General features: G+C 45.2%; 1 protein-coding gene across 6 annotated transcripts in view; it reads left to right on the top strand.

Annotated features, from left to right (window-relative positions):
* The window catches only part of TJP2 (tight junction protein 2), a 69,211-nt gene extending 55,975 nt beyond the window's left edge, over positions 1–13,236 (top strand). For all 6 annotated transcript variants that reach the window (XM_069776973.1, XM_069776974.1, XM_069776968.1 and 3 more), the window contains 13 exons: positions 29–179; positions 954–1,062; positions 1,761–1,971; positions 3,222–3,409; positions 5,656–5,751; positions 5,859–5,938; positions 7,028–7,238; positions 7,660–7,760; positions 8,124–8,336; positions 8,695–8,805; positions 9,798–10,133; positions 10,559–10,644; positions 12,310–13,236. In XM_069776973.1, coding sequence (XP_069633074.1) covers positions 29–179; positions 954–1,062; positions 1,761–1,971; positions 3,222–3,409; positions 5,656–5,751; positions 5,859–5,938; positions 7,028–7,238; positions 7,660–7,760; positions 8,124–8,336; positions 8,695–8,805; positions 9,798–10,133; positions 10,559–10,644; positions 12,310–12,478 — 2,062 coding nt within the window. In that variant the 3' untranslated portion in view covers positions 12,479–13,236. The remainder of the gene's footprint in view (positions 1–28; positions 180–953; positions 1,063–1,760; positions 1,972–3,221; positions 3,410–5,655; positions 5,752–5,858; positions 5,939–7,027; positions 7,239–7,659; positions 7,761–8,123; positions 8,337–8,694; positions 8,806–9,797; positions 10,134–10,558; positions 10,645–12,309) is intronic.
* The last annotated feature ends 10,703 nt before the right edge of the window (positions 13,237–23,939 follow it).

The raw sequence follows: 23,939 nt of genomic DNA, 5'->3' as shown, positions 1-23,939 counted from the left end.
TTCCTTTTTCTGCCTCTAAATCTTGTAGTCCTAATACAAAAATGGTAAGATTCAAGAAAGGGGACAGCGTGGGTCTACGACTGGCTGGCGGAAATGATGTAGGGATATTTATTGCTGGAATTCAAGAAGGCACTTCAGCTGATCAGGAGGGACTGCAGGAAGGAGATCAGATTCTTAAGGTATGAGTATAAGTATGTGTCCCTGAAATGCAAATCACTTTTGTATTTTTTGGTTTGCTTCTTAATGGAAATATGGAAGAAATTATGATCTCATCAAGTCAAGTTACCACTTTGGAAGTGTGTATGTGTAGTAGAGATATCTTACTGAAATGAGTTTTTGAAGGAGAATTGTATATCAAAATTTAGTTTGTTTAAGATTCTGTGGAACAGGTAGGCAGGAGAAATACTAATCAAGAAAAAATGCCCCAAGATGGGAGCATAAATTTTCTGTACAATGCTTCTTCCTAGTCTTGGAGGGGGAAAAAATTGAGGCCAGCATATTTTTCTTCTTTCATCTTTCTCCAATTTCCTTGGGTAACAGTGATTTATTTTTCCAGTTTCTGAATTATATCATCTATGCCGTTTTGTCCTCTTACATTCTCCTTTTTTTCTGAAAATCCAAATAGGAGGCTAATGTAATTTTCTCTTCTGCCTCTTTTCTCTTGTGATAGCCTTGATTTTCAAGGCCTTTTGGAGCCTCTTGAAGTAGAAGAAACAACCTAGCAGTGCACATTCAGGACTTTGTTATTTCAGAAAGATTACTGTTAATGGCTGGAATAAAATATTCCTTATGACAACAGACATCCATATTGACTTTAAAAAAAAAGTATAATAAAGGAAGAGAATATTTGAGATTTTTTAGATTCAAGAAAAATCTTTGGTTATTCCTTTTATTGTTGATTTTTCAGGTGTTGATTTTCTTTTTTTTTAAAGTTGGGGTTTTTTGGTACATAGGTGAACACTCAAGACTTCAGAGGCATTGTTCGGGAAGATGCTGTTTTGTATCTCTTAGAAATTCCCAAAGGTGAAACAGTGACAATTTTGGCTCAAAGCAAATATGAAGGTAAGTGCTTTGAACAAAATGTGTGTGTATTCATGAAGCTTTTAAGCTCTGTTTTGTCAGTGAAACCACAAATAATCTTTCTTGTGCTTATTCTTGGTAGCATTTTAGTTACCCTCCTTTTCAGTAGTTTAGAACATAGCTGTATTCCATACTACGAGGGTCATACAGATGTGCATGTGTGATGTATTTTTCAGAGCACTTGTCCATCTCTTTCATTATTAGCAAATAGCATTTCTTCTTAATCCTGAAGAGCGACAATGTACTGCTTGTTCCTTCTGCTTTTCTGTCTGTAGCAGCTAGCCAAGATCTGCTGTTAGCATTCCTTTTCTGCTGTACCTTGGCAGTCATAAGGGATTCAGTCAGCAGCAAATGGACAGTTTTACTGATGAACTGAGGAGTGAGTAAAGCCTCTTGAGTTGTAGGAGAGACAGCCTACTGTAATATTGAAGTACCATAGCTGCCTTTTGCTTTGGGAAGGTGCAAGTACCTCCTTCCCTCAGAGCTGCAAGGGCTGTGCATGTACAAGTATAGAACAGTCTTGATAATGTGTGTGTAGGGCAATGGATGGGAAGGCTGTGGTTGTGCATCTTTTTGAGTGGAGGGGAAGGCTTTCAAAACTGTTCTCTAGGATGACAGCTTAATCTTTCTTTCAAGTGTAAAAAAAAAAAAAGTAAACTAAAGGGGAGTTCCTGTTTCAGTCTACAGAGACATCATGGCCTGTGGCAGAGGAGATTCATTCTTCATCAGGAGCCACTTCGAGTGTGAAAAAGAGTCACCACAGAGCTTAGCATTCACCAGAGGGGAGATCTTTAGAGTAGTTGATACGCTGTATGATGGCAAACTGGGAAACTGGCTGGCCGTGAGAATTGGAAATGAACTGGAAAAGGGCCTCATTCCAAATAAGAGCAGGTAAGGTGGCATCCTGTCTTCCTATCCATTGTTAGAAGTAAGATTTTTTTTTTCCCAAATGATTTTTGCTTCCTATGTCATAACTTTCCACACACACACCTCCACCCCACTCAAGAATGAATAAATTCTTTTGTCTTTACTTTCACAACAATTGTCCCTGTAAAAATGTAGATTTTAGAACCATGGCATTACATAAGGAGAAGATGACAAAGGATGGTGTTACGTGCATACTAGATCAGGTATTTGCAAAGAGACCTAGAACTCCTGTTTCAGCAATCAGTCAAGCTTCGAACACTAGCTGTTTCAGTTCCTTTTCTAGAAAAAAAATTTTTTTCCTTTTTTCCCCCTTCTACCCCCCACCCCCCCAAATCAAATCAAACCAAACAAAGTAACAAAAAAGTACACCTTAAGAAGCTCATGACTGTCTGTTCAAGAAGACTGATGATTAATCTTTTAAAAGAACTTCAGTGCTTGAATTTCTTTTGTATATCCTTAGGAAAAATATTTCAAGAATTTATTCCAAGGCTAATATTTCTTGGTAGCTGTAGTCCTTATTTTTGTGTGAAATACTGAGTGAACCACAGCAATGTTTTTTGCTTAAATATGCTTTCCTAGTCAAAATTCATGTGAGGTAATACTAAGTGTTCAAATATGCACAATGAGTAAAAGTATTCAAATTAATCAGAAAAAAAATCAGCGTATTTTTTAGACTGTAGCGGTTAAGTTCTTGAGCATGGAAAGCTCACAATTGCATTGTACAGAAGTTCCTGAAATATGCTTCTTATGTGACTCCTCTGCCTCTTTCCTGGTTAGTACATTCTGTCCTCTCTGTTAACTGATCTGACCAAACTGGCCTTTTTTTCTATGCTGTAGTGACTTAACTTATAAAGCCTAATGGAGAAGAAAACAGGGACAAAATTTCTTAGGCCTTCAGTTCTGAGTTGCACTCTCTCACCACCTCTTGGCAGTTGCATTCTTTTATTTATGCTTGTGTGAATTACCAGTTTTAAGACCTGAGAGCTCATTGCTGCCCAGCAATCTTGTAGCTATGGCAAGTCAGAGCATTGTTCAGACACTCTGTTTGCTCCAGGGGAAAAGAACCTGGACTTCTTTATTCTTTCCTCCACTCATGGCTGTCTACCTGGCAAACCTACCTGTTGCAAATTCAAAATCGGTCGTTCTTTGATGAAAAGTGCCTTTGCCCTCTTTGACTAGTTCTGCACAAATGAACTCTGTGCTTTCTCTGTCAGAGCTGAGCAGATGGCCAGTGTTCAAAATGCCCAAAGAGATGGCTCAAGTGATAGAGCAGACTTCTGGAGAACACGTGGCCAGCGATCTGGAGTGAAGAAGAATTTGAGGAAGAGTCGTGAGGATCTGACAACTATTGTATCTGTGAGCACAAAATTCCCAGCTTATGAGCGAGTTCAGTTGCGTGAGGGTAAGTGAGACTGCTGTGAGCCAGTTGCCCATTTATTGCTGACTGGTTTAGTGTCCAAATGTTTGGTCAGCTAAGTAAGTGATTTTGAACAAACCCAATTTGGAGGTTCAATGTTCAATTTGAGCAACAGGAAGGGATGACATTTTTCTCAGATTGCAGATTTCTGGATGCTATTAACTACTTTAAGAAAGAAGCTTTTTTTAAACTGCTGCTGTTCTCCTTTGCCTCCAAATTACACGTGCCAATTTCAAGGTTTAGAATGAAAAAAAGAAGCAGCAAGCAGGGTTTTCTTGTTTCCTCAGCTTCCCCTTGGCTAGCTCTGAAAGTACAATCCATATGCCTGAGATCAATCACAATCTTTAGCTTGCTTATAAATACTACTTTAACATTACCTTGAGAGCAAATAAAACCCAAGTATTTTCAACAGATTGTCCAAAGGTAGTCAAGGTTGTTGTGGTCCATCTCTGTGACTCTAAACTAGCTATATTACTAGTGATGTTGAGCAAATCAAGATAATTTTCTGGGTATTGACACATGACAGTATTGTGGAACAAAACAAATAGTAAAAAGTATTTTAAAGGAGCTCCCAGATGTCAAGAAGAAGACTGAAAAATAGAATGGCATTCCCCCATTAGCTTATGAGGACTGTGTTTGCACTTGTTTTGACATAAGCATAACAGAATTTTGCATTTCTTTGCTTCTTAAAGCTGCACTGCAGCTGGTTTAGCATTTGTATCTTTATTCACACAAAACCCACTGGGTCAAGGTTCATGCAGTTTTGCTGGATGCAAAGATTACTGAAGATCTGCTGTATGTTTTCAGAACATAGAATCCTCTAAATACATCTTCACTAGAAGCAAGAAGGAAGCTGTTAAGTTAAAACCACTTCTTTTGCTTTCTCAGCTGATAAAAATAGCTTTCTGTGTGAGTTATGCTTTTGCACAAAGTTTTGAGAAATAAAATTTTTAAAATATATTTTTTAATATCTTCAACTTACTCATAACCTTGCATAGTAATTGAGGATCTTGTCTGTGCCACTTATATAAAACTAGTTTTATCAGACTGTGGTGGGTTGACCCTGGCTGGACACCAGGTGCCCACCAAAGCCGTTCTATCACTCCCCCTCCTCAGCTGGACAGGGGAGAGAAAATATAACAAAGAGCTTGTGGGTCGAGATAAGGACAGGAGAGATCACTCACCAATTACCATCACGGGCAAAACAGACTCAGCTTGGGGAAAATTAACTCAATTTATTACAAATCAACCAGAGTAGGGTAATGACAAATAAAACCAAATCTCAGAACACCTTCCCTCCACCCCTCCCTTCTTCCCAGGCACAACTTCACTCCCGGATTCTTTACCAACCCCCACCCAGTGGCACAGGGGGACGGGGAATGGGGTTTATGGTCAGTTCATCACACATTATTTTCTGCCACTTCATCCTCCTCAGGGGTAGGACTCATCACACTCTTCCCCTGCTCCAGCGTGGAGTCCCTACCATGGGAGACAGTCCTCCACGAACTTCTCCAACGTGGGTCCTTCCCACGGGCTGCAGTTCTTCACGAACTGCTCCAGCATGGGTCCTTTCCACGGCATGCAGTCCTTCAGGCACAGACTGTTCCAGCATGGGTCCCCCACGGGGTCACAAGTCCTGCCAGAAAACCTGCTCTGTGGGCTCCTCTCTCCACAGATCCGCAGGTCCTGCCAGGAGCCTGCTCCAGTGCAAGCTTCCCACGGGGTCACAGCCTCCTTCGGGCACCCACCTGCTCTGGCATGGGGTCCTCCCTGGACTGCAGGTGGATATCTGCTCCACCGTGGACCTCCCTGGGCTGCAGGGGGACAGCCTGCCTTACCTTAGTCTTCCCCACGGGCTGCAGGGGAATCTCTGCTCCGGCGCCTGGAGCATCTCCTCCCCCTCCTTTTTCACTGACCTTGGTGTCTGCAGGGTTGTTTCTCTTACATGTTCTCACTCCTCTCTCTGGCTGCCATTTCCATCTGTCCCAACTTTTTTTTCCTTCTTAAAAATGTTATCCCAGAGGTGCTACCACTGTCACTGATTGGCTCGGCCTTGGCCAGCGGCGGGTCCATCTTAGAGCCGGCTGGTATTGACTCTTTCGAACACAGGGGAAACTTCCAGCAGCTTCTTACAGAAGCCACCCCTATAACCGCCCCCCCCCCGCTACCAAAACCTTGCCACACAAAGCCAATACACAGACTTATCTTTTCTCCAAATACTTTTCTTTCAGCTGGTTTTAAGAGACCTGTGGTGATATTTGGCCCTGTTGCAGATGTCGCTATGGAGAAGTTGTCAAATGATTTGCCTCACCTGTACCAGACAGCAAGTAAGTTGTCCTCCTAGCTTCCTCATCATCCTTAACTGAGAGAATGGCTAACTTAATAATCATAGCTGCCTGACCAGTCTAGATAAGCTAAAATGTTGTCTTTGCAGAGACAGAACCCAGAGACGCAGGTTCAGAGAAGTCAACTGGGGTAGTGCGCTTGAACACTGTGAGGCAGATCATTGAGCAGGTAGAGTATTTCTCTGTGAAAATTGCTTACACTCAAAGGCGTGTTGTTTGATATGTTTGCTCCTAGAACTTGCAGAGTCCTCAAATCTTCATGGCATCTATTTCTGTAATAAGCAGACTTGGCTTAATGACAGGACTGTTTTGAAATTGTTCAGTAACGATTTTTAAGATTTTGATAGCTGTCCTCCAAGTGGGAGGGTGACCCTGATACTAGAAATTAAATTCTCCTTCCTTAGCCCATTCTAAATTTGAACAGAGGGGGCATCTGTGTTTTATTATACGCTTTCTGAATTTGCCATGGAGGCCTTACTGTCATTCAGTGCTCTACTTGCTGTTACTGTCATCAGAAACTTAATGTTTTAGATTGCTTCAGAGTTACTACTGTTGAACTGAACAGGAAGTGACTATGATAGCTAAGTAGCATCTACTGAGACTGCATTGACTCTTTTTGTAATACTGTTTAGAGATAAAGTAAATAGGTGGTAATAAAGAAGCCTGAAAAACGTAGGCAAAAAGAACGTACTCCATCTTATTGCCCTGCTTATTGCTCAATAAAGCTGATGCCAGAGGGTTAGAATGTCACACAGAAGTCTGTTCAGAGCTCAGGCCCCACTGAAGCACATGTTTGAAAATCCCATTCATTTTTGCACTAGAAGTAGCTAAGAAGGAATATATTAAATGAAGAAAGTGAGATTTGTCTCAGCTAGTAAGTGTAGATACAAGCTCACAGGTAGCACACAGAATAGTTGTGGTAGTAGAAGCTGTGGAAGGGGCAGGTAGAGAGAAAATCTAGTTAACTTTCACTACCTATTAAAAAAAAAAAAGTGGAATAATTGCATTTTATTTAACATGAGAGTTAGTTAACATAAGAATGTGGACATTCAGGCAAAAGCTGTTCAGAAAAATGGACCTGAAAGAAAAAGGCTGCCTGCTGTGGCTTCTGGATCTGATATAACTGCAGGGGAAAAAATCCAACAAATTGTGGGGGTTTGTTGGACAAAAATATCCTGGTTTTCTTAGGATACCGTGTTCCAACCACCTCCTCTTGTTCCCCATAAGCCGCACACTGACTGGGCTTTCTTCTTAACAGGATAAACATGCTCTGTTGGATGTGACTCCTAAAGCAGTGGACCTGCTAAATTATACCCAGTGGTTTCCAATTGTGGTCTTCTTTAACCCAGACAGTAAGCAGGGTGTGAAAACCATGAGACAAAGGCTATGTTCCACATCTAACAAGAGCTCAAGAAAACTTTATGAGCAAGCAAACAAACTGAAGAAAACTTGTTCCCACCTCTTTACAGGTAAGGAAGAATGCATGTCTAACCTGCTTACCAAGAGAGTAGTGGATGTGACTGTGTGAGCCTTGAGACATCCACTTACTACTCTGCATATTAAGTCATGCAGGCTGGAACTAAAAGGGTGTGAAGGTATGGTCATGAGAAATCCCTTCCTTGACTTTTTTCAAAGTTCCTTGTTCTGCCAAATTCTAATACAAAAGAAATTTTGAATCGGTGTACTGTCATTAAAAGATAAGTGATTTAATAAGTTTGGGAAATGGACAAACGATAAAATAACAATACCATGCTTCTGTCAGTGATCTAAATGAAATGGCTGTTTAACATTCTCACATAACTAAAACAAAAAGTGTTAAACAGCAAAGACTGGATAAAGGTTCACATTGCATTTGCTGTGTATGTATGCTTTTTCCTTCAATTTTTACAGCCACCATCAATTTGAATTCGGCCAACGATAGCTGGTATGGTAGTCTGAAAGATACAATTCAGCAACAGCAAGGAGAAGCAGTATGGGTATCAGAAGGAAAGGTAAGCAGTCAGTCCATGCTATACTAAGTTACACAGATGTCTCAAGATAAATCTCTTGCCAGTAAAAATTTTTCAGAATTTTGTTTGCCAATGCTGGATAGGTTAGACAAGTAGTCAGCTGTTCTTGGAAACAAAAAATTACTTATTATAGTTCTTTCTGTTATACTAATGCTGTGGCTAGGGGAGAATGGTGAGGAGGCATAAACTTTTACAGGACTTTCCTTTACGATTCTGCATTAGAGTTTCTTTCAGTTCTGCAAAGTCATTCTGAAGGAGTTGTTTGGCATCATGTTGAGACCTAACTAGACTCTGATTTTTATATATTTAATCTTTGTTCCTTAATTCTTACTGACTTTTCTCTAGATGGATGGCATGGAAGATGATGCAGATGATCGTATGTCTTATCTTACTGCAATGGGTGCTGACTATTTGAGTTGTGACAGCCGTCTGATCAGTGACCTAGAGGATACAGATGGAGAAGGGGGGGCATACACTGACAATGAACTTGATGAGCCCTTGGACGAACCAAGGATTTCATCTGTTAGCCGGTCATCTGAACCTGTGCATCATGAGGAGGTGAGATGACTGGATTTTCAACAAGACTGTACTTTGGACTTTCTGAAAGCCCTGTATGTATGGCTTAAAAATTAGAGGCTTTTAAACTGTAGCTTTATCTTACCTCTGATAGTGTTTTAGAGCTACATTGTGTAGAGCAAAAATAATAATAGCTCTGCTTTTCTGCCTAACTCTGTAAGTTTCCTGATGATGCCTCATCACCTTGAATTTTGCAATTTTATCTGCAGTGATTGTGGCCAGGTTGCTGACAGTCATTTGACTCCTGGTTACTGTTCCCAAAATAGTAAACTTGAGAGAGAGAAAAAATGATAGAATTACTGGATAATGCAGTAATTTTATCTCTTATTTTCTTTCACAGAGTTTAAAAAAATTTAGTCCAGAACCAAGGGCTCAGTTGAGAAAAGCTGGTAGCAAGGAGATCCTTAGAGAACCAAGTCCACCTCCAGCATTCAAGCCTGAACCACCTAAGGTAAACTTACAGAAACAAATCTGAATACAAAGTTCCTCTTTCTGGAGGACTCTCCAGGGTGTCACATTAAGAAGAGCAATAGGCATGATCAGAGACTAGAAAACATTTTAAGTGTGAAGAGAAGGAATGACTGAAAGTATTGCAGGACCAAGCAGGTTAAAAACTTAAAGGGTAACAGTTCTCTTCAAATATGTGTAATTTTATGCAAATTTTATATGCAAATCTGTATGGAATAAGAAAGTAGACTCCTTTTTGTGTGTGCTAACAAATTGAAAGGCACTTTTTTAGCTCAGCAAGAACAAATGTAGGCTAATGTATCTGACGGCCATTATTGTGAAGCACAAAACCAGAAATCTACCACCTCTGAAATCGGTCTCCATCACTAGAAATTGATGTTAACTGTTTATTTAAACCTTGCTCAGGAGTGATGCAGGGAAAAAAATCATGATGTTTGGACATCAAACTCTGTTTTAGCAATTCCTGATCTCACCTGACCCCAAAGTCCTTTCTTTATGAAGATGGGTGCCCTCACATACTGCATATATTCAAATTATATTAAAGTATGCCTTGACAATGGAGACTGGGCAGAGTAGGATATGTGTAAGGAAAATAAAGATGGAATAGAAAACAGACTTGGGTCTTGTGCACTTCTAAACTCCTGGTAGTGATATTCTATGTCAGGTAGTACTGACAAATCATTTAGGAGGTCAGTTTTCTCTGTGCTGCCCCCTAACACACATAGTTCTGATAATCCTTAACAAATGGGACAAACAAGTGTAAACATCCTAGTCTTCTATAGGTTGATGTGTAGCGTATGAGTGTATGGCTAAAATGTTGCAGCAGTTCAAATACCTTTCAAGTGTTACTTCAGATGAAGGTTGACACTGTTAAATACATGGGAAAAATGATTCATTTCAGATTAAAACATTCATTTGAAATGAAAATTATGAAGTTGCTGATGTAGACTTTGTTTGCGTGTTTTATACTTACAGGGAAAGTTACAAAAAGAGGATCCATATGACTTCCCCAAGAACTATGACTCCAAACCCAGTAACGTTGCTGTCAGCAGTGAGACTTCAATTGTATCAGCTAAAGCAGCACCACCACCTGTTTCTGTGAAACCTGCCTTTGGGCGTCCCATCCTGAGAAACTCTCAGCCGGAAGTTCCAGCTGCAGAAGAAGAGGAGGAGGCAAAGTTGGAAGAGGAAGAAAGTGAACAAGAAAATACTCCAAAATCTGTATTGAGGAAAGTAAAAATATTTGAGGAGATGGATCATAAGGCAAGGATGCAAAGAATGCAAGAGCTACAAGAGGCCCAGAATGCCAGGGTACGAACAGATGCATTCTCCCCCTGCTGTCCTTTCCAGCATATAGAACAGCCTGCATCCTGAAAATTAAAATCATGCCCTTGGACTGTCTTGCCTCTGGGGAGAGAAGTTTGGGAAACCATACGTACAGACATACTATTGTGTGAATTTGAATGTAAAAAGAGGGCGTATTTTAAGGCTTCCTATTGTAACTATAGAAAGCTGACTTCTAATAATCCTGTTGCTTTCGGCAGTCCATTTTTTTCACATGCACTTTGGATTACTATTCTAGCAAAAGAATAGTTATATAATTACATAATTGCAGGAGTATGAATAAGATCAGTTATCAATTTGTGCTTTGTTTCAGATCTGCTAGATCTACAGTCTAGGATTCCTAATGGATAGACTTAAAAAGAACAGTTATTTTCTCCTATTTTCTTTTAAAGCTTGAAATAGCCCAGAAGCACCCGGATATTTATGCTGTCCCTGTCAAAACACCAAAGTCAGAACAGAACTGGCCCCAGCCTGTGAGGTAAGGTGTATCCAGTTTAAAGTATTCTGTCTTGATTGTTTGCTTCACCAGCAGGAGGAAAACTGATCTTGCCAGTTTTTTATTCATACAAATAATCCTGCCTTGGTATATTGCTTCATTGTTGTGCCTTAAAGATTACTGTAAAGGTGGGACAAAATTTCACTGCAATCTTCTTGGTTTTCAGGATATTTTTTTCTTTTAGTTCATTCATAGTATTTGAGTTACCCAGGAAGAAACGCTATATTCTTTTGCTGTAATATTTGCAGAGCCAGTTTTTTGCCCCAGTCAGTATTACTCAGCTTTTCTGCATTCATGTCCTCTGATGTCCATTTTTCCTGTGCTAGACACTTGATGGCTGTTATTCTATCCTAACAAATAATTGCTGTTTTGGTTACGTAATAATACCTAATTACTTAAATGCTTATTCAGTTACAGATGTATTGTGTGGGTAGGGAAACTGAGGATGAAACTTCCCTGAAGTCACCCATCAAGTCTCGTGAAAGTAGTAGTCTTTCATTAAAATTCAATGAGTTCTGGACTGGTTTACCATTGTGTGATCTTACCCTACACATTGCATATTTCTGTGACTTGAGCAGTCACCCGTGCAAGAGCTAACACACTGTATGATGGATTTTGTTTTCTGCTCTGCAGGACTTTTTTTTCTTGCCTCCTAGTAAATAGCCGATAGAAATGGGACTTTTTTTTCTAGTGAATCAAATCCTTTGATGTCATAGTATAAAACTAAAATGCAAAAATGGAAAACATGAAGTGATTCTTTTCAGGCTTTCTTGGGGGTTCAGAAAAGCATACTTTTTTATATAGCCTTGGAAGCTTTTTAGAAGTAGTGAAAAGTAACCTTTAACCACATACGCAGAGTGTTTGCTTACATACAGAAATCAGCGCTGTTGCCTTTTTACAGGAATGTTAACGATTGGCCTAGGGGGAGTGTTTAAGCACTAGGGCAATGCAGAAGGAGGATAACATCTTGGCTTTGTACAACGTGGACTACAAAAATCATGGCTTTTAAAACTGAGGCAGTGCCCTTCCTTGGCAGATTTTATTTCTATATATCTGCTTAGTGTCACATTAAATGCATAGCACCAGAGTGTATAAAATGCAAACATGTGGGTTATTTCTGCCCACTTTTAAGGATAAGAGGTCTAGTGAGAGTCTTGATTGAGGAGAGAAGGCTATCAGTTTAAGAAATGTCACATAAGTAGTCTTCAGACTTTGAGACAGGAAACTGGGGATGCAAAAGAAGCAGCAAGCATAGAAAGAATCTGGTGCAAAAATAATTGAGGAAAATGTCAGTTGGGGTAGCAGCCATGGCTGAAAACCTTTCTGCTCAGGGAATGAAGTGCTGTAAAGTTCTTGATCTGTATGTATGTATGTACGTATGCTGGGCTGTTTTAGTTAAATTTGGCATTCTTCTGGGTAGGTTGAGTAGATCAAATCTGAACATCAGGCTACAGCTTGATGGAAGTAAGATGCCTCTCCAGATAGACTTACCATGGCCATGCAATTGTTTATGGGCTAGGAGGGGTTTTATTTACTCCATATGCCTTTCTAGGTTGTACACAGCCATAAAGCCAATATTAATTATTTTTGAGCTTTTCAGAATGGAAGTAAACATCATCTCTCTCTTTCCCTGTCTTGCTGTGTTAGCTCCAGAGCTCCAGAACCCCAGAAACCTCCTATTAGACCTTACCTAGAGAACCGTGGCAGCTACGGCAGCGATGCGGAGGAGGAGGAGGAGTACCGCCGGCAGCTATCAGACCACTCTAAGAAGGGGTATTATGGACAGCTGTCCAGATACAGAGACACAGAATTGTAGGCTTGCTAGTATGTGCATGTATAATGCTCTTTTGAGGTTTCTTCCTTCACAGCCAATGTGGAGCAGTAGTTAGTCTTGAAGAGCTATATTTTTATTGGGGGTGGTGTTAGAGGATATGCTACTCAACTTAGACATATCTATACGCTGGAACTGGAAGAGTTCATCTTTGGGGATATTACTTTTGTTAGCATCTAAGAAAAGAAATCACTATTGCCTGAATGCTGTTGCCTGTTTTATGAGGACCAAATCCTGACAGTTTGTGTTAATTCTTGGTATTTTCATATTTTAATATAAAAACCCTTTTTTCCCTTGTATTAATGCTGCCTTTTTGGACTGTTCTACTGTGTTATGAAAGTATGATCCCAGAGATACACTTCTTATTGCAATACAACTGAATATAAAAGTGTATTTGAAGAACAGTAAGTGCCTTTAACAAGAAGCATCTTAAACTGTTTGTTTTGACATCTGATACTTGGTGCAAAGCCATAACACACTAAAAGGGGATAGACTGTTTTACCTGTCTTTTTTTTTTTTTTTAATCAGTTTCATGGTAACAATTTCCCTTGCATGTTGTTTTTCTAAGTTCATAGGTGCATATGCAATATTTCATAAATACTGACTGTACATAATAAAGGTGCAACTGACTGGGTTGTTGGAAAAGACCAGGATGTGCTTAAACAGAGAAAATCATGTAGAAATTCAATCATATATTAAAATTTACACAGACTGCAAATAATAAAGCATATATTCTAGACAAACCTTGTGTATCTTATTTTTCTTCTACTAGTCTTCTAGCATCTATGACTTTCATGAGTATACTTACAGCAGTACACTGTTCAGTTCAGGGTCTCATCTCCTGTGGTTCAAGTAACTGGGAAACATCACTGTTGATGCTGCTTCCCACTGTTCTGAATATCATTTCAAAATTTGTTGTGATTTAAAAGAAAACTGACAAAGAGCTATGGACTTCCTGCAAGACTTATCTTTAAGAGTATCAACTTCTGCCCCTGCATTAATGCTATTTATCCTTAATTCTGCTATATAGAATAAAAATTCTTGAAAGGGTCATAGAGAAATTTATTTTTGCTCATGCGGTAGAAAACATGGTTTTCTAATGCTTTCTTAAAACAAAAAAACATAGAATTTTCTTGAAGCGAAGGAATAGATGCATCTCAGATGAGAAAACTTGTGTTGCTCACCATATATTAGAATCATAGAATAGAATCATTTAGGTGGGAGAAGACCCTTAAGATCATCGAGTCCAACCGTAAAGCTAACACTGCCAAGTCCGCCAACAACCCGTGTCCCTAAGTGCCACGTCTACACGTCTTTTGAACATCTCCAGGGACCGTCGCTCCACCACTTCCCTGGGCAGCCTGTTCCGATGCCTGACAACCCTTTCGGTGAAGACATTTTTCCTAATAGCCAATCTAAACCTCCCCTGAGCCGTTTCCTCTCGTCCTATCGCTTGTTCCTTGGGAGAAGAGACCGACACCCACCTCGCTACAACCTCCTTTCAGGTAGTTGTAGAGAGCAATAAGGTCTCCCCTCAGCCTCCTCCTCCGCAGGCTACACAACCCCAGTCCTTTCGGCTGCTCCTCACAGGACTTGTTCTCTAGACCCTTCGCCAGCTTCGTTGCTCTGCTTTGGATGCGCTCCGGCACCCCAGCGTCTTTCTTGTAGCGAGGGGCCCGAAACTCAACTCGGCATTCAAGGTGCGGCCTCACCAGTGCCGAGCACAAAGGGATGAGCGCTTCCCTAGTCCTGCTGGCCACACTATTGCTGATACAAGCCGGGATGCTGTTGGAGCCAAGTCCAGGAAGCGGCACTGAGCCTTGTTGAGGCTCGTACGATTGGCCTCAGCCCATCGATCCAGCCTGTCCAGATCCCTCTGTGGAGCCTTCCTACCCTCAAGCAGACCAACCCTCCCGCCCAACTTGGTGTCGTCTGCAAGCTTGCTGAGGGTGCACTTGGTCCCCTCATCCCGATCTTTGATAAAGATTTTAAAGATATCAATAAAAAAATTGATGTAAATATATAGAAATATAAATACATAGAATACAAATATAACAAAATACAGATATATATATAGACTATCTAAAAATAAATTAATATAAAAATATTGATATCAATATAAAATATTGCTAAAGATATTACTTTCATTAAGCCTTTTTTACATTCAGCTGGGGACAATTTGTTAGCATTAAAACTTCTTCTGTTCCATATGTTTTTATGTTTTCTATATGTTTTTAGATGTAGCTTTTGCTGTACTTCAGTACCACAACTCTTATCTTTCAAATGATTAAGTACTGCCTGTATTAGAATGTAGTTTATGGTTTGGTTGTGTAATAATAAAGCTAAAATAAGCATCAGTTCTTCAGTGTGATTTTCCCCATGACAACCCAAGATCCTTGATGCATTCATTTCATGGACAGTTCTTATTTCGTGGTGTTGTGGTTTAACCCCAGCCAGCCACTAACCACCACACAGCCGCTAGCTCACTCCACCCCATTCAGTGGGATGGGGCAGAGAACCAGAAGGAAAAAGGTCAAACTCGTGGGTTGAGATAAGAACAGTTTAATAGAACAGAAAGGAAGAAACTAATAAAAATAATAGTAAAATGACAATAATAAAAGAATTGGAATATACAAAACAAGTGATGGCACAAAGCAATTGCCCACCACTCGCCAAACGGTGACCAGTTAGTTCCCAAGCAGCGATCCCCCCAGGCCAACTACCCCCAGTTTATATAGCAGACATGACGTCGCATGGTATGGAATACCCCTTTGGCCAGTTTGGGTCAGCTGTCCTGGCTGTGTCCCCTCCCAACTTCTTATGCCCCTCCAGCCTTCTTGCTGGCTGGGCATGAGAAGCTGAAAAAATCCTTGACTTAGCATAAATACTACTTAGCAACAACTGAAAACATCAGTGTGTTACCGACATTCTTCTCATACTGAATCTGAGACATAATACTACCAGCTACTAGAAAGAAAATTAACTCTATACCAGCCAAAACCAGGACAAGTGTGTAATTATTCTGTGAGGCTTATTCTCCTTGGTATTCAGTATGTGGATACCCTACGCTTTATCCCAGTCAACAAATAGTATTAAAAGGTATATATTTGTTTATTTTATAATTTCAGACAAAATCATCAAATTTTCAAATGTCTCTGTTATCTCTGGAAATCTAGAGGGAAGCATCTGTTAAAATACAGTGCTTCCTGATCAAGCTGCCATGCCTTAATATCTGCTTGTTCCTGAGTAGCTCTACAAAGATCAGGAAATACACTTTCAGAGCAACTCTGCAGTGTAGGTGACACACAAAAGAAGTGTTGATGTGAAGCTCATCTCTTTGTTTTCTGTGGTGTAGGAGCGAGAGAAAATAACTTGGGATTGCATCTTGTTTCTTTTTATTCTCTCCCTACAGAGAAAGAGTGGTCCAGAGGGTTGGTGGTAGAGGCGTGGGTTGACTCAAAGTTGATGAGGGAACAAATTAGATGCAAAGACTGAGCCATTTCTCCCAACCAGTTCCTGAGTCTGTAATCCAGTCTGTAAACAATTCTGGTACTGTGGCTTTATTTTGCTCAACCAAATTTTTAGGGATACATGTTGATCCCCTCACCTCAGAAGACTTTTAAAGGTGCCATGTAATGCAGAAAAAGTACTACTCCTTCACTGTCTAACAAAGGAGTTCAAAGGGAGAAATGTTCAGCTTTCACTCTCATTGCAGTATCAGGGTGTCTGAACTCTGGAAAATTGTTTCAGTATTCTGTAGGGTGCTGAAAGTCTGTGCAAGGTTGCTAATAAATTCTCCTTTCACTCTGAGTGCCAAGGGAAACGTAAATCTGAACATCCACAGAATAGACTTTGGTCTTGGAATGACTAGCTTGATTTCTTCCCCCATATAATGCTGAAGACAAAATAGGTCTTTTTTTATTGTCCTATTTTATTGGCTTTTGTACTAGTGATGTGGTTTAAGCCCAGCAGGTAACAAAGCACCATGAAGCTGCTCACTCACTCCTCCCCGCCAGCCCCAGTGGGATGAGGAGAAAATATAAAGAAAAGTTTGTGAGTCGAGACAAGGACAGGGCGGGATCACTCACCTCTTATGGTCACGGGCAAAAGACAGACTTGACTTGGGGAAGAAACAAAATCGATTTAATTTACTACCAATCAAATCAAAACAAGGATACTGAGAAATAAACCCAAACCTTAGAACAGCTTCCCCCCACCCCTCCCTCCTTCCCGGCTCAGCTCCAGTCCCCATTCTCTCTCCCTCCTTCCCCCGGCAGTGCAGGGGGACGGGGAATGGGGGTTGGGGTCAGTTCATCACACCTTGTCTCTGCCGCTCCTTCGTCCTCAGGGGCAGGACTCATCACTCATCCCCTGCTCCAGCATTGGGGTGCCTCCCACGGGAGACAGTTCTCCGCGAACTGCTCCATTGTGGGCTCCTCCCTGGGCTGCAGGTGGGCCTCCGCTCCCCCGCTCCCCTCCGTGGGCTGGGGGACACAGCCTGCCGTCTCACCACGGGCTGCAGGGGCATCCCCTCCTCCCCCGCTCCTCCTCCCCTCCTTCCGCACTGACCTCGGTGTCTGCAGAGGGGTTCCTCTCACATTCCGATCCCCCCACTCACTGCAGGTTCCCCCTCTTAAATCTGTTCTCCCAGAGGCGCTACCACCGTCGCTGATGGGCTCGGCCTGGGCCAGCGGCGGGTCCGACTTGGAGCCGGGGAAGCTTCCAGCAGCTTCTCACAGGACCCACCCCTGCAGCCTCTCCCCCGCTACCAAAAACCCCACCACACAAAACCAAAACAACTAGTTAGCAGTTAAAATCTGTGACTTATGTTCAATAGAGTAAAACTTTTTTTAATGAGCCTGCCCTATTCTTGTGCTGTTTGACACGTATAAGTTCACGGCTGCTATAAGAAAAAACCCAAACAATGGTATCGCACTTCTTTAACCAGCACCAAATCTGCTTTGCTAGTTCCCCTTGAACATATTTGTAGGCAGTAATTTTACCATGGGATTTCAACCTTGTTTAATTCCAGGAGATGGAATTTAGTGCAGAAGCATTGTAATAAGTTGTTGCGAAGTCTGCTAGCCCAACTGTGCCCAGCTTGGGAAAAGCAGTAGCATTTTCACAACTATTGTGTTGAATATTCTTATGGGCCTCAGACTACAAGAGTGTTGTAGTCAAGTCTTTAAATTCTGTCTATCCTTACTATCCTTTCCTGTGTCAAAATCTAACCTAGAAAATCTAAGCGCTTTCAGAGTATACATACTTATTTTCAAGGATATTTTGATCTCAGCAGTTGCTCTAAAATATCAGAAATTCATCAAAATAAAAGAGATAAGAATGGTCAGGTGATGAACTAGAACATGGTAAATCCTTCAAGATACAAAGCCAGCAACTTTAGAGAAACTGGACTTTGTTTTGCTGTAATGCTTGACTCTATCCACCTTCCTAATAGTTAGGTTATCTATTGCTGACAGGTATTTCTTCTTTCTGTGTGATTTAACACTTGTGTATTTATGCACTCTGTCATTGCTTACCCACAATTACTTCCTGTAGAAGATTGCATTGACTTCTAAGCTATCTTGAAGAGTGGTCAGAAGCAGAAATGTAAACTGTGTGCATGCAGGGATTTTTCATCAGACAAGTTGATGGATTTGTTTTGGTTTTGGTTTGGGGGCAGGGTTTGCCATGACTCTAACCACATGTAGTTGTTCTACGCATGTGTCAGCAGCATTTTATCTGTGAATTGATAATTTTTGTGGCTTCAAAAAATGATCACTATTTAAAAAAAAAAATATAAACAGTCTAATGCTGACCTAAAAGACTGTATTCTAGCTGTGTGATCTCCACCAGATTCCAGTAAAGATTCCAAATCTTTCTGGGGGTCATCAGCATACAACTCATTTACTTGAGCTAGCCAAACAGGCAAAGAAATCATAAATAATCTGAACTCACTATAGTAGTGGACTTCCAAAGGACTCTGCTGTCTCAAAGATACTACAACATGTAGGGAAAACCAGAGGTCCACCTACTTTTCAAGACAGTGGAATGTTTATTTAAATTTGATTTTATTTTAATAACTGTTCATAATATTTTGCAGACAAAATTAAGACACTTAAAACTTCCTGGGGCTTCTTGCGTCACTTAAAAAGAGGGACGTGGGGTTTTAGCGTTGAAAAGAAAATAATGTTTATCTGTTGTGGCACTATTACAGGAAAAAAAAAACTTAAGTTTGCCCTATTTCAATTGACATGTTTGGTATAACTCATCATTAAAAAGCTAAAATAGCTGGAGCAACCACAAAGCCACCTGCAAACACTTAACTTCTGATTACCAGCCAGAGATCAGAGGCTAGTCAGGCAAACAGTATGCTGAGTGAAGAGATATCACAGCAAGTAGTATTGATTTATTTTTTTATGTACAGGGGCTTAGTATATAACATATTCCCAAGCTCCACAAAACTGTTCAAAAGAAAGGAGAAACCTTAGTAGGGAATAAATTCTGCCCCGTATGATTTTTACTTTTGATGAGAACTTGCTCTATTTCCTGATAGACAAACACATGGCACTTCATCCCTTCCAAAAGCTTTATAGTAGCTTCAGATGTGTATTCTGATGAATTACATCTGATATGAAGGAAACAAATTTGGACTGATTTCTTTAAAATTCTGTAAGGTTTCTCACCTTCTATAATTAGACTCCAATTGGTTTGAAGTCAGGCAAAGATTTAAGTGTGAAAGATGCTTTCCTATGGTATCTGGTACAAGGATACCATGGTGCTGTTTCCCCCATATATAGGCTCCAGGCCCACCACTACTTTTATGTAGATGCACCAGGGCACCCTACACTGATACTATCTTGTCTGACACAGTTTTTTCTGTCACATGAATTCTGGGCGACTGCTGTGTCAGGGCCTCAGGTGGTGACAGATCAGCTGTGCAAGGAAAACTGTATGATCTCTCCGCATCTCCTGCCTACTCGTGGCCCCAGCTGTGATATCATAACCATGATGTAACACCGTGCAGGGCTAATTCTCCAGCTAAGGAGGCCGGAATTTGCAGTGCCCCAGGCATTTCATGTGCATTGGTGTGGAAGCCAAATGTTGGTCTGGCTCAGCTCCTGGCTCCCTCCACCAAGCCCATGGTGCGTCCCCAGGCACAGCCCTCTGGCCTGCCAGGGACATGGCACCCCTGATGCTCCGGCCTAGCCACGGGGGCCTTGTGGAAGGGCACAGGCATGCGAAGGGCTGCGCAACGTGCGAAGGGCTGGGAGCCGCCACCAGGGGAGTGCACGTGCCTGGGCACGGGGCACCGGTGCCTCACGGCAGCTGGAAGCAACCAGGGAAGCCAGGACAGGAGGGCTCTGGAGGTGCCCAGGGGCCCCCGGGGCCCCCAGGGGCGGTGGGGGTCCCGGATAGGGGCAGCTGGGAAACCTCTGGGACCCTCTGGGAACCTGTGGGATCCGGAGAAGGAAGTAGGGGCCAGGACAGCCACGGGGTCTGGTGGCAACACGGGGGCACCTGGCAGGCACGAGGGCTGTTGGGTGGTGCTGGTGGAATCACCCAAGGGACAAAGTGCCTTGGCACGGGTGGCACAGCTCCCCCTGATGGCCTGTGGACCCAGACACGTAGGGATGGGGGGCAGCCAGCGCCAGACCTGTCCATCGCTTGAGAAGTAGAGCCCAGCTGAAGTGGGGCTTGTCAGGGGCACTGTGCGGGGGGGCGGGTGGAGGGGTCTTCCCCCAGCCCGTGGAGCCCGGTGTTGGTGCTCACCGCAGAAGGGAGGGGAAATGAGGAGTAGCTGTGGGGCGCTGAGCACCATGGCAGGATCTCTTGGTGACGGGAATTACAGCTGGTGCCTACCAGCTGGCTACTCGGACTTCTCCTGTCTGGGCAGCTCCGCCAGCAGCTCTCTATGGGGCCGCTTCAGTGCTACCAGCTGCTCGTCTCTAGCGAGGGGCCTCCCTTTTGCGCTGAGCACTGGCTAACGTCCCTCTTGGCAGCCCACCGCTCCACCAAGAAACGTCCCTTGGACTTCCCAGGCCGCCCTGGTCTCCAGGGGCTCTGCTCGGAGCCCATGGCAAGAAGAGAAGAGGAGAAAACTTGTGCGACGGGATACAAACACTTTAATAAGCGAAGGAAAGAGGGGAAAAAACCCAAGGCACGCCACAGCCGTCACTCAACACCTTGTGCAGGCAGGCTGATGCCCAGCCAGTCTCCAAGCAACGGCTACTTTGCAAAGACCAGAGCCCCCGTCTTTATCGCTGAGCACGACGTTACACGGCACGGAATAGCCCTTTGGTCAGCTGGGGTCGGCTGTCCTGGCTCCGTCCCCTCCCAAGCCCTTGCCCACCCCCAGCCTCTTTGCTCGAGGGGACAGAGCGAGAGACAGAGACAGCTCGATGCTCTGTAAGCATCGTTCAGCAGTAGCTGAAACAATGGTGCGTCGTCAACGCTCTTTCAGCCACAGATGCAACCCACGGCACCATACGGGCTGCTAGGAGGAAAGTCAACTCCCGCGCAGGCAGACCCAGTACGGGGGGGACGGCCATTAAGGCAGGGTCAGCATGGCTGGGAAAAACCCCTCTGCCTTACACAGAGGCACCGTTCCGCCTCCACCAGCACAAGGGAATGCTTCGTTTCCCTTCTTCTCTGCAGAAGAGAAGACTCAAAGAGCAGAAACACCGCCTGAAGCAGCTGTTGGATCAGGCGAGAGCAAAAACCTCCACCCACCCTCCGTTTCTGTTTCCCGGGGGCTCTCCAGGAGTGCTGAGCCCTGCCCAGGGGACGCAACGTGCGGCACCCGGCACAGGGCCCAACAAGGCTCGGGGGCTCGGATGCACTGGCTCCCGGGGGAGCTCCCAGGGGAGCCAGTGCTGCCCCCACCCACACCCCAGCACTCCCCGGGTCAGGGCGCGGGCTGGCTGCGGATGGGCTGCACCAGGAAAACTGCAGGGTCTCTCCCCATCTCCCGCCCCCTCGTGGCCCCGTCTGTGATGTCACAGCCATGACCTCACACCATGCGGGCCCAGGCCTCTGTGAGATCAGGGCCTTGCTCAGCCACGTGGCACCCCAGGCCACGACTGCCTGGCTGGAAGCAGCTCACCCTGTCCTGGTGGCTGCGTGCCTGTGGCAGGAGCGATTCTGCCAGGGATCGGCTTGGAGCTTTTGCCTGAGTGGCCGTGCCCTGGGCAGGCAAAACTCCTGGGGCTGAAGGAGAGGCTGTAAGATTGCTGGAGAGCTTGCTTTCTCCCCAACATGAAGCGGAGAAAGGCTCCCCGGAAATCACAAGGGGCACCGAGAGCCCTGTCAGACAGGAGAGCTGGCAGCGACTCGGAGAATGAGTACGTGTATGGGGGATTTGTTCCTCCTGGGGGCCTCATCTGGGGGGTAGCACAGGCAGAGCCTAATGCGGGGCTGGCGGGGGACGCGGCAGGGAAGCTGACAAGGACTGTGTGCAGAGCGGCAGCCGTGGGTCTTGGGAAACTCGCTGAAAGCCCCTCCGACCCCCTGGGGTGAACCCCTGCAGTGCTGCTGCTGGCGCCGGCTGGGGGTCCTGGCCAGGGGGCTCGGGGTATCCCTGCTGCTCTCCTGCACCAGCCATCTCTGGGGGCTGCTGCCGCCGCAGGCACTCTGCAGGTTGCGTCTGGGCAGCCTCTGGCAGAGCCGTGGGAGAGCTCAGCCCTCTCCTCGCCGGGTCTCTGCTGGGGAGAGCAGCCACAGGGTGTTTCGGGGAGGGCTCTGGCCCTTGAGCTGCAGGGGCCTCGGGAAGAGGTGGGGGGCTTTGGAGGAGGGCGGCCTGCACCCTCTCCCCGAACGACACGGGGCCGCTGGGATGCCCACCCAAGGGCAGGTTGGTGCAGCAGGGCCCGGTGGGCAGAGGAGGAGAGGGTGGAAGCGGCTCTGCCGCCTTGCTGCAGCTTCCCTTTCCCGCCACGGCCGGGCCGTCCCCTCGGAGCCTTCCCAAGGCCTGTCTTCTGGCCAGGAGCTCTGCGCGGGCAGCTCCCGCCAGCATCGTGTCGCGTCGCGTCGCGTCGCATCGCATTGCACGGCACGGAGGCGGCGCGCAACAGGGCTCTGTCTTTTTCCTTCCCCAGGTTCACTCGTTCTCAGGCGGCCCAGGTCATGACCCAGCAAGGGCCTGCATGCTGCAGGGACAGCTCGAGAGAGAGCGAGAGTAAGTTCAATGCTGCTTTGCTCCGCAAAGTCCTCTGGGATGCGCCCACAGAGCTCCTCTGCACCAGAGCTGGAGGAGATGGTGCCGGCACGACTGCACGGGAGGGGGGACCGCAGGCTGCCCTGCTCTGGGCAGGACTCTGCCCGGCAAGTTTTTGCCGGGAGCTTGAATCAAAAGGGGAGGGCGAGCGCTCGCAGGCTGCTAGCACCTGACCACAGGGCAGACAGCTTCCTCGGGAAAGACGCCTGAGAGCCTCCTGTTCCCTCCTGCCCGCCCCGGGGACACCGGGGGCTGGGGTCAAACGAGCCAGCGAGGGGTGAGGAGAAGAGGCTGCCTGCCACCCCATGTTTGGGGCCGGGCCTGGCAGCCCTGCAGAGCCAGCGTCATCCTGCTCTGAGGAAAGCCTGGGGCCGTCTCAGCTACGTCACCACGACCGAGCTGGCTACCATGTCCACGTCTTTGGGGGACCCTCTAGCAACCGTGGGGTACACCCGTATGGTGGGAGCCCAGAGGCCAGAGCCTCGTGCCGCCCTACTTCCCCGGACGAGCCGTCAGTGCCGTGCCTGCGAGGGGATCCTGCCCAGCCCTCAGTCCTTTCCTCCCAGGGCGCACCCAGCTGCCCCCTCGCCAGGGCAAATCCCTGGCCCTGCCCTTGCTGCTGCCCTGGAGAGGGAGTGCGTGGGACCAGCGCCCGCCTCCCCGCAGGGTCTGACATGCGTCCCAACGGGTGTCCTCAGGAAGGGTCCTCAGGGTCTTCTCCGGCTTCTTTCCCAGGCTTGGTCTCGGACGTTTCCGGCCGTCTGGCGCTGGCGCTGGTGTCCCTTCAGGCATACCTCAGCACCTGCGTCTCCACTGTGTGAGTACAGCACGTGTCCGACGTGGACACGGAGCGGGGTGCCGGTGGGTCAGGGGGAGGCTGGCGGTGCTCCGGACCGGGAGAGCGCGGCTCCTGCTGGCAGCAGGTCAGGTGCTGCCCGCGCTGGGGCAGCTGCTTGGAGAGCAACGAGAGCAGAATCCCTTGGCAGCCCCACTCGGCGCGCGCGTCAGCGGCCGAAACCTCGGGCCGCCAGGGAGGTTACTTGGGCGCAGCGGAGTGCTCAGGGTCAGGGCCGAGCCTCTGCAGCAGAAGGCTTTGCCGTGGCCTTGACCAGCCTCTGGTGGCTGGGGGAAAGGGGGTGGACCCGTGGGGGCGGTGGAAGAAGAGCAGTAAGTGCCTGCTGCTCCGCCTAGTGCTGTGGAAACACCCCAAAACAAGAGGTGTTTCATCTCAAG

Source organism: Haliaeetus albicilla, chromosome Z (genome assembly GCF_947461875.1).
Source record: "Haliaeetus albicilla chromosome Z, bHalAlb1.1, whole genome shotgun sequence".
NCBI classification, from domain to species: domain Eukaryota; kingdom Metazoa; phylum Chordata; class Aves; order Accipitriformes; family Accipitridae; genus Haliaeetus; species Haliaeetus albicilla.
This window is presented reverse-complemented; position numbering and strand designations above follow the sequence as displayed.